This window comes from Accipiter gentilis, chromosome 17 (genome assembly GCF_929443795.1).
Source record: "Accipiter gentilis chromosome 17, bAccGen1.1, whole genome shotgun sequence".
In the NCBI taxonomy this organism is placed as follows: Eukaryota; Metazoa; Chordata; class Aves; order Accipitriformes; family Accipitridae; genus Astur; species Astur gentilis.
In genome coordinates this window covers 1,800,246-1,817,321 of record NC_064896.1, presented here as the reverse complement: position 1 = coordinate 1,817,321, position 17,076 = coordinate 1,800,246, and the positions used below count along the sequence as shown (strand labels likewise).

The 17,076-nt window shown below is 42.9% G+C and overlaps 1 protein-coding gene across 7 annotated transcripts; it reads right to left on the bottom strand.

Moving 5' to 3' along the window:
* Positions 1 to 470: 470 nt before the first annotated feature.
* SFPQ (splicing factor proline and glutamine rich) lies at positions 471 to 16,458 on the bottom strand. 7 transcript variants are annotated; one of them, XR_007508475.1, is made up of 12 exons: positions 15,682 to 16,458; positions 15,113 to 15,301; positions 14,717 to 15,018; positions 14,508 to 14,603; positions 12,986 to 13,182; positions 12,612 to 12,696; positions 12,203 to 12,320; positions 11,937 to 11,985; positions 11,736 to 11,857; positions 2,698 to 9,084; positions 2,334 to 2,408; positions 471 to 1,828 (listed from the first exon to the last, which is right to left on the bottom strand). XR_007508475.1 is itself a non-coding variant. In XM_049819955.1 (11 exons), exons 1-10 carry the CDS (start codon positions 16,342 to 16,344, stop codon positions 2,722 to 2,724), a joined length of 1,842 nt encoding a protein of 613 aa, XP_049675912.1. In that variant the 5' UTR covers positions 16,345 to 16,458; the 3' UTR covers positions 471 to 2,408; positions 2,698 to 2,721. The 7 variants fall into 7 exon arrangements, 1 of the variants encoding a protein (XP_049675912.1); XR_007508474.1 differs by having other exon boundaries at positions 471 to 1,415; XR_007508476.1 differs by having other exon boundaries at positions 471 to 2,408; positions 2,698 to 2,742; positions 5,885 to 9,084.
* Positions 16,459 to 17,076: the final 618 nt, after the last annotated feature.

The following is a 17,076-nucleotide window of genomic DNA, read 5'->3' as shown; positions in this document are numbered from 1 at the left end:
TCAGAAGCTTTTAATGCAGCACCAACCTTCTCCATTGTAAAACTGCTCAGCCGCTGTGACCCCCCCACCCACTGCGGCTGGCTGCCAGGGTCCCTTCCCTCCACCCAAGTCCCGGTGACACTCAGGACAGGGGTGAGGCCACAGGCCTGACCACCCCCCCAAAAAAGCAGCTGCTCTTCTCTGGCCAACCCCACCACGCCAGGGGCGTCGGGGTGGGCACCGGCACAGCTTATCTGCCCTTACTGCTGTAAAATAAAATTGAGTCAACAACAGAAACATACATCGGAAACTGCTACAGCAGTTCTGACCAGCCTTGCTCTGTTTTGTTAACAAAACTTTCCAAGGGAAGTAAACAAACTGTATTTTGGCCAAAGCAACACACATCCCTGGCCGGGATTTAAAGCACGGGCGAGTTGTGTTCCAGCCAGCACCACTGGACACCCAGACACGTCTCAAGTATTTCATATGACTTTGCCACATTAAATCCAATTTATTTTGTTCTTTCTAGTCTGGCAAGGCAGCTCCCAGCCAAATGTTCATGACTCTTGATGCCACTGTAGGGGAAAACCTTGTTACAGCACAGCTGTATGAACAGAGACTACTGCTGATGTATTTTAACACATTAAACTACTTGATATTTAAACAAAGGATTATATTTAATAAATGACAGCATGAACTACATATGTGCACAGTACAGCTGTCCAGAGATTCTAATGAAGCAACATGAACCATGGCAATTTTTCACTTTTCTGGCTTCCGAAGAACTCGAATTTTGGCACCTCAGGCTTAATTACTGTGGTGGGTCACCACCAAGAAAACTATTAAAAACCAATCAGGCACATGTAAACATTTAAAATTCTATGACCTAAAAACCACAGCAGTAACACAGGACTCGAGATGGGGGAAGAACAGGTGAAGCCACCAGCAACTACTTAAAGTGCCTTAGGTGCAAGTGTAATTTATAAAAAAAGAAAAAAATAATTAAGGTAGTCATTTAGCAAGAGCACCTATGGCTGCACATTGGTCAGGAATACAGCCAGCCTGAAAACTAGAGCATTTTAACTACAAGAGGAAGCCCACAGCACAATCCCAGCAGGAAAAAATACTGTATTATGTATGTCAGGTTTTTTACTGGTTATGAGTGGTTATCTTCCATATGCTTGTGACAGTGTAGAGCAGGACACAACGACCCAAGCCCTTCTCCCTCCAGCCCTCCAAGCATATTCTGTGTCCCTGTCTACAGCCTCATTTGTGGCAGTGTTTCTCAAATTCATCCGTACCACATTACGCTGAACAGATCGCTTACTCACTGAATACAGTCTGGAACAAAACAGAAGTCATTTATAAAAAAATTTAAATATTTTATTTTAAAAAATGTTATGTTCCTGGCTCCTCTTCACTGCATTCTTCTTCTTCTGCAAGTGCAAAGCACGTAGTTAGCAAGAACATTAAAAACGCCAGCAGAAGTCACAAATAATGACACAGAAAGGGAATCGGTGCATTGCAACAGGCCATGCACCTGTCATATGTTCTCTAGGATCACATGTTCTCATGTCAGACTCGAGATGAAACGAGCAGCATTCACATTTTCATCTACTTTATACATTTCAAAGATCTGAAATGGCTTTGTGTTTTACTACCCTAGAAACAAGAGCAGCAGTGACAAACCACACACGATTCAATAGGAATTCACCGATTGAATCTCACTGGCTTCACATCTTACAGGTTCATTTGTGGCATATCTAAGCCATTACTCACCCATCACCTGTGAGTTAAGGCACTTTCCATGTTCCTCCTCACACAAGATTTTAAATATCTGAAGTTCCCCCTTGTAGTTTAAGTGGTAAATTAGAGGGAAAATTTCATTAATTCCAGCTCTGCAAGTTATTTCCCTAAATCACTATCTGCTTGTGCTCTTGTATGTGCTAATTTATATTTGAGGTTATTTTGAAAGTTCAATGTTCATTAAAGTATTTCAGGAAAGTAGCTTTTTAACAACTTTTAGTTGGGTAACATTTGAGAAGCAGCTGCTCTATTGTTCCCCTTTTTCCTTGCTGACAATCACCCACCCTATTCACAGGAGCCTGAATGTAGAAATGGTTATTTTTCTCGTTTGACCACCTATAGCATTCAGAGGACAGCGTTTATTTGATCCTGCAGGGCTGAAAAGCCTCAAACAATGGTTATACCTTGGGTCTACAAAAGAAAGATTCAGAAATTTTATATAAAATTGAGATTAATCAATGGCAAATTTCAGGCAGAAACTACATAATACATCACAGGGTGATGGACTACCGAGCTCTGAGAGCAGTATAAGGACACCAACTACTCACTTGTTCACTTGTTATCTTGGTCCCTCCATCTATCACTGGGCATCGTGTTGGATGTGCTCATGCTCGGCTCCTGAACTGGAGAAATATTCAGAAGTTACACCCACAGTGATTTTTTAAATCTTTTGTACAAACCCATGTCTAGAAAGGTATTTTTAACGACTGCTGTCAAGATATCAAGCCCAGATGGAGTCTGGGTGCTTAACCCCACAGCTTGACAGCAGGTACTAAGTCCTACCCTACACATTTCATGTATTCACTTCTACCGATTTCTCAATATTCACCAATTCAAAGGTAGTCAGTGACTGAACATCAAGAAGCCTTTATTATTTCACCCATTCAGAACAAGACTAGAAGTTATGCTTACTTCCCATGGATGAGCACTCCGGTTTCACTCAGCTTTCATCTTCACCTAAAGGATAACAACTGAAGTTATTATAGTAATACACACAAAATTCTGACCATTTCAAAACTAACTTAAAAATAAGGTTTTAAGATACATGGACTGATTAGTTATGAGGGGGAATTTACAAATTATTCCAAAATATTAAGTGGAAGAATAAGGGGCAAAAATAGGCTAGCCTAAACACTTGTAAAGAGATGAAGGAATATGCAGGTAGTTGACTGAAGAACTGCACCTTGTCTGAGCACAAACCGTAAATCACCAGTCTGAGTACAATGAAGTTTGATTGCAGCCAGAGGTATACTATCCCTTATGTGAAGGCATTAACAATTTTGTCAAGCTACTTCAACTATTTTACCCTAGTTTGTCTCCTGTAGCAATGCCCTTTCTTCCCCTTCATGAAGGAGTGCCATGTTCCTGACTCCTAGCAGCCCTCAGGTTCAATAGTCCTAGAAGTGCTTCAAAAGCCAAAGGAAGACACTAGAGGTTAGCATTATCAGTCTACTGCTTTTATTCTCGGCAACAGGTTCTTCCCTTCTGAAGACCCACCCTTTTACTATAGCTAAGTTGAGGGCAAACTGCAATGGTCAGCAGCTAGGGATGTAGTACAAGGTTCTGTGCACACCTCTAGTTGGGAGGCAAATCACACCGTGGTCACAATGTGATCTGACCAGGCAGGGCAAAGTTCAAGTTTAGTCTCAAACCCACCACCTGGGTTTTATCATGGCCCTCAGGAGCAGAAGTATAGTATGCACGTTTTGTTTTCTATGCCATAGCAACAAACACCATGCATAAGGGATACTATATCTTTGTGCATCCTTTTAACACTCCAGATTCACTTATAGCCACACTCCTCCCAACCCTCCCCAGTTAGCTCTTCAGTACTGGTGTTCAGAAGCAACATTTATAGAGATGGGGTATTCACAGACCACTGCGGGATTGCACAGCCAAGTCCTAACGTGTCAATCATTATCTAGCAGCAATGACAGAGGTGGGAGAAGGCCAATCCTCCCTTTTTTTCCTTTTCCAGTAAGCAGCTATTTAACAGCCCCACTAGCTGGTATGGAGAGAAAAAAAATCTGAAGCTAATTAGCTGATTCCAAACTTGCTAGTAGTGGAAGAAGCCAAGTAATTACCCAGAACAGCATACTTTTTATGCATCCTTTCCAACATGCTTAGCCTCATTTAACATAATGGAACAAACACTGGCCTTCCTGATCATGTCACTGCAGCTGGCAATGATTAACAGAGACATGCAACCCCATTTACTGCTCAAGTCCTAAAACTACTCACAGGCCTCAGTGTTTAGCTATGGGGAAAACTGCAAGCAAATCAACACTTTGTATGCTTAATGTTACAGTAAAGCCCCCATACACACTATGCTGTGCTCTCTCCTGACAGCACCAGTATCTGAATCTGAGGGCCTAGCAGGTACGCATATGTATTCTGACACCACACTTCTGAGCTTCAGATAAGCTTTTGAGAAAAAGTGTATTTCACACACAGATAAAACCCAAGATGAAACACAATGCAAGCACTTAATGTCATTACTTGTACCCACTTGTTACAGACTGACTTAGAGCAGACATGACTATTTGCTTTTAAGTTAGCTACCACACCAAGTTTCATTACTGCAGTCAGAGCTGGTATGAGACCCATGGTTCAGTCACAAATTGCTTGCTCCAAGAGTGTCAAAAACCTGCTAGTTCAAGTATGTAGAACGAGGCAGATGTGCCAATAACCCCTCCACGACATTCCTGCAGGTCAAGTCAAGTATCCAGAGCACACTGGAAAAACTAGTCAGATCTGAGCGCTGGTTTAAAGATTAATTCAGTTTTGCTACACGACAGTGCGCGTACTGCCACCAGTTTTGCTACTGAATTCTCGTCACAGGTAAGAGTAAGCCATCACGAAAAGCCAAACTGACTTTGTGACAAGTGGTGTCACTGCTTGACTAGCTAGAGTTCGGCTACACTCACTGTGGTGTAACCAAAGACCTGTTATTATGATCTTAAGGTGCAGCTGCTACTTCAAGCTTTCAATGGAACATGAGAAGATAGCTACAGCAGAGGGCAAGGCCATCCAGCAGATCCCCTGTTCACCAGCAGGAGTCTTGCCTGAAAGATAACACAGAATGGTCCAAATGTGACAATACCAGAAACAAGTATGCAAAGCAGAACTTTGCAGAACAAGCGGGAAAACACGTTACAACACCTCTGAAATAAACTGAGTATCAGACAAGAGCTAGATCATGTGCTGAAACAAGGGACCTTAAAATTCAAGAGCTAATGCAAAAGAGCTGGAGATCAGCATGTCTGGATGTCTGGAAATGTAAGCATGTTAATCCTGAAACACTACATTCAGTATTTCTAGTAATGGAAGAGTTTAGAATTACATCCCCAAGACTGATGAAAAATGAAATTGAGCATTACACTACCAAGATGACTCTACGAGGCAGAAATACAGAATCTCATCACTGTCAATTAAAGGCAGAGGAATGTATTATGCTTGTCAATCGAAGATTAAAAAAAGACAACTGAAATGTCCAATAAGCTCTATGGAACTACTCGCGGGGATATTCATTCAAGCACTCATTTGTATGTCCTCAAAAATATTCCACATCAGTCTCAAAGCTGACTGTATTAGCAAGCTTTAAGTGACTATCACATAGTGCACACAAGGCTAGAACAGCAATTGCTAATGCATTTCCTACTGAGCCAAGACTCTACAAAGGGATGCGCTGCAGATGGGCCATTTTGTCACTACAGAAAGTTTAAATAGTCCTTTTCCAGGCACCGATAGCACCTAGTTGACTTAAGCGAGTGTAAGATCACATTCCCTCTTCCCCACAGAGCTCATTCTAAGAATATCTTCGTTACATCGGAACTAAGAAAAATCCACACAAGCCGAGTCATATGTACAAAGGAATCGGGTCTGAAAGTACTTATCTAAGAATCACAGTAAGTTGCTTATTGACTCTGAACAAGACAAAGCTTAAAACCGAAAACCACGCAGCTTTGATGCAAGCTTAACATACAGGTATCAAGAGTGCTGCACTGTAATTCCACAGTCAGAAGTGTGATGTCAGAATACCCACAGTATAAGATTACATAGAAAGTCACCAAGTTATATTATATTGCTTGTTACCTACCTGTATGCAGTCGGCAATGAGAATCTTGGAGCAAGCAGGAATACTACATCCGGGTCCTAATGTCCATTGCCATTTGTGGTACTACGTTCCTCACAGTTATGAACTGCAGAAATGCTGGCTAAGTGCAGTTATGTAGCAGGCCACTAGTTTTAAGTGTAAATTGCAGTCTCAAACTCCAGCAAAAACTTGCTGCCACAGTAAATGGTTGCCAAGGAGAAGCCAAGAATTTTTCTACCACAAAAATACCACAAAATCTCAAAAGCAGTTTCAGTTTCTCATCAGCTGTATAAATGATTAGTGTCATGTGTCTACACCAGAAGACAAGATTATTCTGTATTCATTTCTGAGAAAGCGTGAAGATTTATGTGTAACGATACCAGTTTCTACATGCTGCAGTTTTTAGAGATCCAAGTGTCAAAATGGGCTCAATTTTGATAAAGCAAGCTAAATTGCAACAGCCAATGTCCTCCAAGTCCAGTACAAAAATGTGTTATGTGATCCAGACCATCCAAAAACAGGTCTGACCAACAAAGCACTTTTCTAAATGGTTTTAAAGATTCAGTTATATAAATCTGATTTTATGAAAAAAGTCCAAAACCTCATAGGAACAGATCAAAGGAACATAACTGTCTCGCCTCCCACATTTAGCAACTTCATCAGATTTTAAAGTTGACATGTTTGCCAGCTTTTAAGACACCACCTTTAAAAGGTCTTGAAAAGAAGTTGGCTAGTTAATTGTATGCCTGTTTAATACATGCAACTCAAAAGCAGAACTTGTTTTAGAAATTCTGCTTATGCAGCTACAACAAAGCTAGATTTAACCAAACTTTCAGATGTTTTGAAAACTGCCAAATCTTTCAATATATTTACTAATCATGGGTTTGCAACTCAGCTACTTTTAATACCTAGCAACGGTAGCTTACATACAAAACAGGGGTAGCAAAAGACAACCTCTGTAAGGTACAAGGACATCAGCATCCTTCACTCTTCCAAGTTACAGAACTACAAAAGAACATACTTTAGGATATGCACCAGCATCTCTTTAATAAAGAATGACATGTAATCTGAAAAATAAACTGAAAAAATTAATTTAATGTTCACGTTCAGAATTCCCCATCTAGGACACCTTCACCTTTTGCGGGTGTCCCACGAACACCCTCCAGAAAACATATGCATTATTTAATACTACTTCAATAAAGCAAATTGCATCGGTACTGCTGATTTTTAAACTAAGTATCCAATACAAGTACTCCCAAATACTTGGTCCACAGTTTACAAACTGCCAATTCGGAATTTCCTGAATAGCAATTCATTGTTGTAGCATGTTAACAACCCCCAAACTTTTCTGGGAAAATAAGAAGCGTTCACCAAACAAGCTGAGTCGCTATTTAGTGCGCTTAATATTCCAAGTCAGTGTTACCTGGTATCAGCATTTCACAGCATGCTATTTTTTCATTTAAGGAGTAACAGCACTTACAGTGAGTACTTCAAGAGGGATCATCTGCACTCTAGAATACTACAATCTGACACTAAAGTTTTAACCGCAGAGAAAATTTAGCATAGAATTTAGGATTAGCCAATGCTTAACACAAGGAATGGAAAGATCTTTGGAAGATTAAAGCTACTCACAGAATGCTCGGTAGTTGGGGAATCGTGTGAAGGTACAGCCAAAATAAGTTTACCTACTTCGTGCCAAGCAGGTTGACATATCCTGCATTAACACCAAGGTATTTTACACTGGGAAGTCATGTTCCCAGCTTATCTGGTACAATGTAATAATAAGCAAAGCAACTACCTTATCAATGAGTCCAGAATGCTTTAAAATTCTTCTGGGGCTTAATAAAATGAACAGCAAGCTAACGAATTCATCAAATCTTCTACAAAAGAACCTTAAAGGGAGTTTATTTGTACTGTGTAGTATTAACTATTAAACTCCAGATTCAGATACTACTTTTGATGCATTATCTCCAAACATCAATAATAAAAGAGCGATAACCATCATGCAAGCAAGCTAATTTCTGTATTTTACATACAGGTTTTTAGGATTTGCCCACCAGCTACACGATTTAAGAATAGTTCCTGCAGTCCCAATAATACAAATGATTGTATTCTGAACTATGCAAATTAGTCCACTCAATTAGCATGAGGACATAAGCAAGTTAACCGTAATCACTCAAGTAACACTTCTGGTCTTTTTGCCAAGCAATTTCAGGTAAGTATACAATACGGAGCAAGGCCAGATCCTGTAATCTCAGACAGCTTAAGAGCATATAAATATCGCATTAACAATCCTTTAGTTAGGAAGTCAGCCAATACAAGTCATTCTATGAATTTATTTTAAAATAACCATTGCTAGTCTTCTGCTTAAAGTCTTTAAAAGATTCCAAGCAGTAACTGCCAAGGTGGTAAGAGCTACCATCCCACCACCCATTATCCGTAGCTAAAATAGGAAATTCATTACATACTGCACTGCTTGCAGTGCAGCTTTAATTATTGTATCTTACAGCACTTGCAAGATTTCAATTTGCTTCCTTATTGCAGCACAATTAATGCTCAAAAAATCTGCACCTACTGGAAAGTTAGGCTACTATTTGACCCAATCTTAAGCTAGAGGCATTACGGGAAGAGATCTCACTCTTCACTACAGTTCCACACCCTGGTCTAGTTTGACCTCTACTCAAGATTCTTGGTTTACTGCAGAAGGTGTGGTATTTAGCCTCGTTATGTTTAACCACGAATGGCAAGAAGAGTTACTACATTTAGTTTTCTATTTATTTGAAGCACAGTAAAAAAAAGTTGGTACACTTTGGGAATTCAGTGGCACAAGGTACACTGCCATCAAGTTAGGGACGTTATACATCAAAAAAACAGCTAAATTTGTTTTGAAACACTGCATTACATAATTAAATTGTACTCGCCCAAACAGACCACTTACAAATATTAGGTCAGTAAGTTTCTAACATCCATAAAAACGTAGCTTTCTTACTAAAATGCAAGAATTAAAAAGTTGGTGTCTAAACAAGACAGACAAAAACAAACTGGAATGAAACTACAGGTCACATCTAAAATCGGGGCTTTTTGTTTGGGCCTTCATATTCTTCTCTCCCTCTACCATATCCTGTTGGTGTTCCAGGCCCCATTCCTCTAGGACCCTGGCCACCCACAGGCCCCGCACCTCCCTGCCCAAAGCGTTCAGGACGCTATTGGAACAGAATTAACAGTTCATTATATGTAGTTGATGTCCATGTGTGTTAAGTATATATTTTTAGAAGGTTCCGTAGTCAAGGTTCGTCGATACAATCACCATTGAGCCGATCCACAGGTACCGGGAACATAGAAAGGAAAAAAGGGTAATTTAAAAATTAGTTTATTGTAATACATGCCTTGAGGTATGTTCCCACTTGATGCATTCTCATACATCTGTTACAAAGAACAGATCCTCCCTGCAGTGCTAGAAATGTAAGCATTAGTGCAGATGTGAATTAACAACTTTTCCAAATGAGCTCTAGCAATTTTCAACCAAGTTAATGCAAATAGCTTGCAAACTTCTCACCTTTAGTGCAGTAAAAGCTTAGATTACATCACTGTCATTTCCAAATAAGCCTAGCCAGAGAACGAATCTTCAGTTCACTGAAGTATGAGCTGACATTCATAAAATGTCATTGTAAACAGAATGCCTACTCACCAGTTAATGGCATGTGCTGCAATAGAGACCATGTGCTTTTCAAGATGGGGTTAAGACTACGGTCTGCTGACTAAACTGCAGAGGCCTTAGGCAGTAACCAAAACTGATTGTGAGCACTACTGGATTGCAAGAAGAAAAAAAAAATGTGAAAAAGGCTAATGACCAGTGATTTACCTAACCAACGCAATTGCTCGATCAAAAGACTTGCATTTGTTAAAATCCCACGTACTCCGGAACTGCTGCTGTATAATATGCAAAATGTCTTCAAAGAACTACAATTTATTCAGTGTTTCAAGTTAGAACTATGCACAAAGGGTTGTGTGCATCTAGTCAATATCTCCCTTCCCACCCCACCTTCACAACAAGCTCTTGGAAAATTCACAACTTCACAGCGTTGAAAGGTTTCACACCAAGATGTAAAAGCTAAATTACCCTGCAATAAAGCAGAGACTTCAGGTATTTTTACTAGTACCTCTAGTTGCATATACTTCATTCAGTTACTGTATCAGTAGGTGTGATCAGCATTCAATCTACAGAACTGACAAATTATAAAGTCAAAGATAGCTTTAAACTTTCATTTCAAGCAAGTTTGCCACTACCGAGTAACAGAACAATAGTAAGTTGCTTGTTACAAAAGGTATCTGCAACTGAAAATTCACACTTCAAGTTCTTGACTGCTGAAAGTCAGTTTCAATCCTTCCAAGAAAGGAATTTCAGAAAGATTACCTAGGTTCTTTTCTGCCTAATTCATGGCAGCTTAAGCTTATCTCCAATTCTGTTTAAAAGATATCAGCCCAGTAACTGTGACAGCACTGTGTGACAGAGATCCCCATGCTAAGAAACTCAAGGCAGTTAAACCGTCTTACTGTCACACCGTCTGACCATATCACATTTTCAAGTATTACACAAGTTCAGCATGCACCTGTACCATGATTTTCAGGAGAAAAATGTACACAGCATTCACCACAGACTGCCTAACTGTTCACGGGAAACTTAGGAACTGCTTAAATATCAGTAGATTATATAGATACATTAAGGCCAACGGCACTGTCTACTGAATCAATGATGGTTGCAAAGTTATCATTGCAAAGATATGGTTCCCCCAAAAAAAACAGAAGATACCTGACAAGCTACTATGGTAGCTCACCACATTAAGCCAGAGGCCTAAACCCACCCAAAAATCATTTAGTTCAGCTTGTGCTACAGAGTGTACACCCTTTCAGGAGGGTGAAAGCACACTAATATTGCCACCTAAGCCAACATAGATTTCCATCCTACCCATTAAGCATTTCTTTAATCTACATCCATATTGCTTCAGTGTGATAACACCAAGCAGGCTCAAAGCCCATTCACACATATAGTGTGCCAAAAATAGTACAGTTTGGAAACATACCTCAGAAGATGAGATATGCCGTAGCTTTAACAAACTCTACCTATATAGTCATGCCCAGCACGGGAAAACAAGAACAGGCTATCATTCCTTTGTGAGATAGGAACCACAAAATGGCTACCGTCAAGGATCACTGGAACATGCCTAAAGCTAAAAAACAGCATTTCTGCTCTTCTATGGCAAACATCAGCATACAGAGTAAGTGATATGCTGTTTACCATTGATTACTTAAGTTAATCTGCTGCTTAAATAGTCATGAGCGCAGATTTTTGAATTAACAGCATACCCATACCAACATGCATCAACCCTAACTAGGCTTGGAAGGGCCAAAATAAATACAATGTTACACATTGGAAAGGAGAACAAAAATCTCTCTTGTCCATAAATACAGAATGTCAAATCACTGAAAAGCTACTACATTATGTATTTTGATTATGAAATTTGTCAGATACTCTAGAATTTATAAAAAAATCCTTCCAAGCCTAACAGTGACGCAGAATTTCCAAAGTCCAATAAAGTCAGAGTTAATTGCAAATATGCTTAACAGCACATTTGAATTCACTTACAAACAACTTCCGACTGTGTAAGCTACCATAATGGTTAAGAACTAATCTAGTACTACATACTGCCACACTAGTCTTCATGTTAAACACCTGACAAGAAAGTCAGCAGTTAACAGTGAAATTTACACAACCATCCGAAAACTGGTAGAGAACTCAATTCCCAACCACAACATTTCCCCTGTGCTAAACTAAAGCCACCACAGGATACATTACCATGTCACTTCCCATCATAGAACCACTCATGGCTGCTTGGCCAACTCCTGGATTAGCTTCATAACCTATGCCGCCACCACCCCCGAGAGGTGGAAATTTCTGGGCTGCAGAAGCATAAGGATCTAAGAAAGAAAAATATATAATCATATTCTGACAATTTCTAAGGTAACCACATAAAGTAATTATTTAAAAATTCTTTACCTCCCATGTTCATTGTGGTAGCACCACCCATTCTCATGTCTCTCTCCCTCTGCATAGAAGAAACAACTTTTAGCACAGATCATCAACTACTGAAACCCATACCTTTCAGGAGATAAAGCATACGTACAGCTAACTACTACCATTTCACCTACACAAAGACATCCCATTATGTAACATAAAGGAAGCCAAACGCATCGATCTTGAAAACAGATAAAAAAATTCCTGAACATGGTAATGTATCCAAAAAACATCATGATTTCACTTACTGGATCCATGTAACCCATTCTACTGTAATTCTCTTCCCTCTGTCTTCTCATTTGTTCTTCCATCTCCCGCTGACGTATCATCATTTCCTCTTCCCGCCTGCGACGCTCCTCCTCCTGCCTGATCATCCCAAAGCAGACTGTTAAACCCCAGGAGTATGACACATCCACTTATCTCATGAACATCACTTGCACAAGCAATTCAAAAGGCACTGAATGGTAACACTTAAGGAAAAAAAGATACTTTATGATCCTCAAGTACTCAAGGAAAAACTTACACTGCAGTTCAATTTCTCATACACAAACTGAAGCGGCAATGGTATTTCTTGAAAAATAAAAACTTTCATACGTAAGTCATTTTAAAAAGAAACAAATGTAACATTGAAAAAAATCCCATGAAAGCCAAACCAACCTCAGCTGAATTTCCTTGCGTTTCTGCATTTCTTGATTATGGAGTTCTTCCATACGCCTCAGTTCTTCCTGACGCCTCATAAGGTCTGCAGAAATGAAGCCTGTCAGCAGCTATTTCACAAACTCATATTTAAACTCAGATCAGAATTAGATCAACCTCATCTGCAGTATGTCAGACAGCTACCTTCTGAGCACTACTATTCTTAACAACATTTCAATTAAATAAAAACTTAAAAACTACCAGTTGCTCTTTCTTAAGCCTGAAATTCTTAAGTTAGCACTAGGAAGCATGAATTTATTCATTAAACCATCAAAACAGCTATACATTTAAGCTAGCATTTAAAGCAAAAAGATACAAAATTCAGAGCCAATTACCTTGACGCAAGAGGTTTGCCTGATGTTCATGATAAGCATCTTCCATCTCACTTTCAAGTTTGTCCTTAGCATCTTTCATGTTTTTTGCCACTTGCTCTCTCTGCTGTTTCTCCATTTCATCTAAAGATTTCCACCTCTGGGAATATTCAAATTCAAAACTGCCAGGCTGAGCGAAACGGGGAGGAGTCTCTCTTTCCCTGCAGAAAGGAAGATGCTCATTCAGACTGGGCAAACCTGGAAACTGAAGGTCAATAAAAGATCACAAGCAAAACAGCAGAATTACCAGGGAACATCAAAGGAGTCCTGAAAACACTACCTCACAACTATGTGATAGAAAACTTGCTGTGACACACTGCTGCTAACAGTACAGCATTTTACACGCTTAAACAGCAGCATTTAATATAAATAAACTCTACGACTACCGTAACAAATATGGAGACCCCTGCACTAACACATCCAAGCAAATCTTCCCACTTACAGTTCTACTGCATGTTTATCTTGTTCTTAACTTCTTCCTTAGACACTCCATTGCTGGCAACTGCCAGGTGCAAAATCCTCAAACAAGACAGGCCTTTGCCCAAGTAGGTACAGCTGCTCAAAACAACAGCATATGGAAAGATGGATTTTTTTCAGTGCTGACTTACCCAAAGCACTGCATGTTAAAGGCAAGTAATAATCTTCACTAACTTAAATAATTTGCAAAATGCCTAAGGGCCAACAGCTTATGCTGTCCTATAAAGAAACTGAAGCCGAAGATTCAGTAATTAATGGAACAAAACTAGGAAAGTTCAAAAGCTTTCCATACATTTTAGAAACACTATACTAATCTACACTGCTTCAAAGACACTGCCTCTAAACTGTTCATAGCTTTTGATCAAAGCAAGTAACTTTGAACACTTTCTCACACAAACAGGACTGACTGGATTTCCCCTCTGCACTCCCTTTTGTGATCTGGGAAAACACAACAGTTCTACAACAAAGAGGTTTAATATGCAGATTCTAACCTCAAATGGCTACTTAGGAAAAGACTCCTATAGACTTTTATCTACTCTTTTATGCCCATCAGTCAGCTTCAGAAGGCAAATCCAAAGGCAACGAGTTTTTATTAGTCATGCAATGAGTTAAAAAAACATCAGTTTGTAAGTTCCCTATGGGATCATCAACATGAGATACACCTTAAGTGCGATGACAGTTCTCAACAGGATGAGCAAACAGTTGAGGTCTGATTTTCAAGAGCTTCTACGTCTATAAAAAAATAATCTGTTAATGGGCTGCTATTTAGGCTTTACTGTTTCTTTGTGATACAAAGTAGAAAACTGCTTGTGTAACACTTAGTGAATATACTGAGCAAATCAGTATATTATCTACAAACACACTCTTCAAAAAGAAAAACCCCCAAGAACTGAAAATACTACTCAAAATTCAAAGCCTGTTTCTGAAAAATTACTCCATCTCCTTCAGAGTCAGGGACAATACTATGCACATCATCTATATACTCTTTATACCAAAAGATAGTGCCTACTTTTGATACATCGGATTCTTCTGAGCAAGCTTTTCTGGAAGACCATCTTCATCATCCAGTTGTTCCAATGGTTCCACAATAACTGGCCTAGGAGTGCTGAACAAAAGAATACTCATTTCACTTTTCCATAAGAATGTCCATTCTGAAAAACTAGAAGCCGACCAATTATTCACCTTAAAACGAAAAATCCTAAGCAGCAAAATACTTACGTTGTCAACAAAAACACTCCTTCAGTACACCGTTCAAACGCTTTTCTTGCAGCTGGCTTTGATGCAAATTCAACAATGCCTTTTCCTGTCGATCTACCTCGATCATCTACAATCACAACAGCTCTTTCCACTGGACCAAACTGGGAAAAAGCTTCCTCCAGCAACTCGTTGGACACGTAGGGTGAAAGATTACGCACTGAAAGAGCAGCAGCATGTGTGGCAAACCGAACACGAAGCTGTCGACCCCTCATGGGGGTATCATCCAGTTCTGCCTTTGCAATTTCTGCAAGAGCTCTAGATTCCTGAGGAAAGTTTAAGATCCAATTTTAGAAAACCAAGCTGTAACTTATTATTTCGTGAGAATTAAACGGATGGACATACAGTGTGAAAGCCTACCAATTTAATGAATCCAAAGCCTTTCCCCTTGTTGATAAAAACCTCTCCCGGCTCCCCATATTTGGCAAACAGTCTTTTAAAGTCTTCGTCTGTTATGTCAGCAGGCAAATTCCCAACAAACAAACGGCAACGCTGAGTATAGGTCTTCTCCCCGGGTCGCCTCAGAAGAGAGAGGTTTGCTTTGAATCCCTACAAAGAAACAGACCGGTTCGAGCCATCACTGCGTGCAGCCCCGCCGCCCGCACCGCCAAGCTGCGGCCTTCTCCCGCCAGGAAGCCCAGAGCACCTCCAGGGCACCACAAGCGAATACAAACCCGTGCTGCCACAGAGCCCCTCAGGCTGCAGTCGGGAACTGCCTAGGCACCTAGGGAACACGCACATTATGTCGAGGCGTCCCCGCAGGCCGCCTGCGCCCAGCGCCGCCGCCCCTCTCGCCTCGCCCTTCTCCCGGGCCCCCCGCCGCCGCGCTCCTCCCCTCAAAATGGCGGCGAGGGCGCGCAGAACCGCTGTGCCCGGCCGCAGCCGCCGCCATCTTGTGGCTCGGGGAGGGGGAGGGCGCCATGACTCACCTCATCCGAGAGCTTCTCGCCGCCGCTGCCGCCGCCGCCGCCGCCGGCCGAGCCCTGCTGCGCGGACAGGCTCTGCTGTCCCTGGTGCTGTTGCCCGCGGCCGCGCGGCTCTCCGCCCGGCCCGCCGCGGTGCCCCGGTCCGCCCTTGTGCGGCCCGCCGGGCCCCTGCTGGGGGCCGCCCGGTCCCTTGGGCCCGCCGCCGGGCGACTGTCCTTGTCCTTTCTTAGGGCCGCCAGCTGGGGTGGGGCTGGGGCTCGGCTTGGGCTGCGGCTGTCCCCCCGGGCCGGAGGGAGCCGAGGAGGCCGCCGACACCGGGGTCTGCTGCTGCTGCGGCTGCCCGGCGGGCAGCGCGGACGGCGGAGGCGCTCCCGGGCCGGCCTGGCTGCCGGCAGGCCCCGCCGTGGTGGCGGCGGCTGAAGAGGACGAAGAAGGCGGAGCAGAGGTCGACGCGGGCGGCTTCGGAGGCTCGGGCTTCGGGCCTCCGCCCGGTGGGCCGCCCGGGCCTTGCGGGCCGCCCCCCATGGGGCCGCGGTTCTGGCCCATGCCCATGCCGGGCGGCGGAGAGCGGAAATCGTGGTTGGGGCCGCCGCGGCCACCGCCGCCGCCGCGCCGGTGGAAGCCGCCTCCCCCGCCGCCACGGCTACGGAACCGATCCCGCGACATGGTGGTGATGGAGGAAGGAGGAGGAGGAGAAGCGCTCCGGCCGCGACTGCTGCTCCTCAGAGCCCGCTGCTCAAAATGGCGGCGAGCTAAACGGCCTCGCCGCCGCCTTTGTCCGCCCCTAATATAGTTTCCCCGCCCCCGGAAACCGCCTCTCCGCCCCACCAGCCAACCACCGGCCTCGACGGCGCTGACAGATAGGTGGAGTCGCCAATGGCACGTTCCCATTCCGCTAACTCTTTGATCTCATTGGTAAGGAACCTGCCCTCTGCCGATTGGCTCCTTTGACCGCCGACGTTCGCACGGGACGATCCGTTAGCCTCCTGCGTGCTGATTGGGCAGTTTGATCGGCGGGAGGCGAAATCACGAAAAAAGCCCGGCTTGCCATTGGCTGCCTGGGGAGTCAGTCGGAGGGGAACTCGCCGGCCCGGCCGCCGGCCCGGGTCGGCCACGCGTTGCGCAGGCCGCGGCCCCGGCCCAGCCTCGCGGCCCGGGCGGGGCGGCTCCGGCCGGCCGCCGGCTTCGGGAAGCCGCTTGCCCGCAGAGAGAGCAGAGCCGCGGGGCCTTGTGGCACCCCCGGCCGAGCGGCTGCAGGCGTCATCTGGGAAAATCTCCAATGCGTGTGTTTTATCAAATAAATACGGCTGGCTACTTTTCGCGCGGTCGGCAGCCTTCTGTTGTGCTTTGAAAGCAAATTTGATGCAAAAAGTTTCTTATTTATTCATTCAAGGGTGG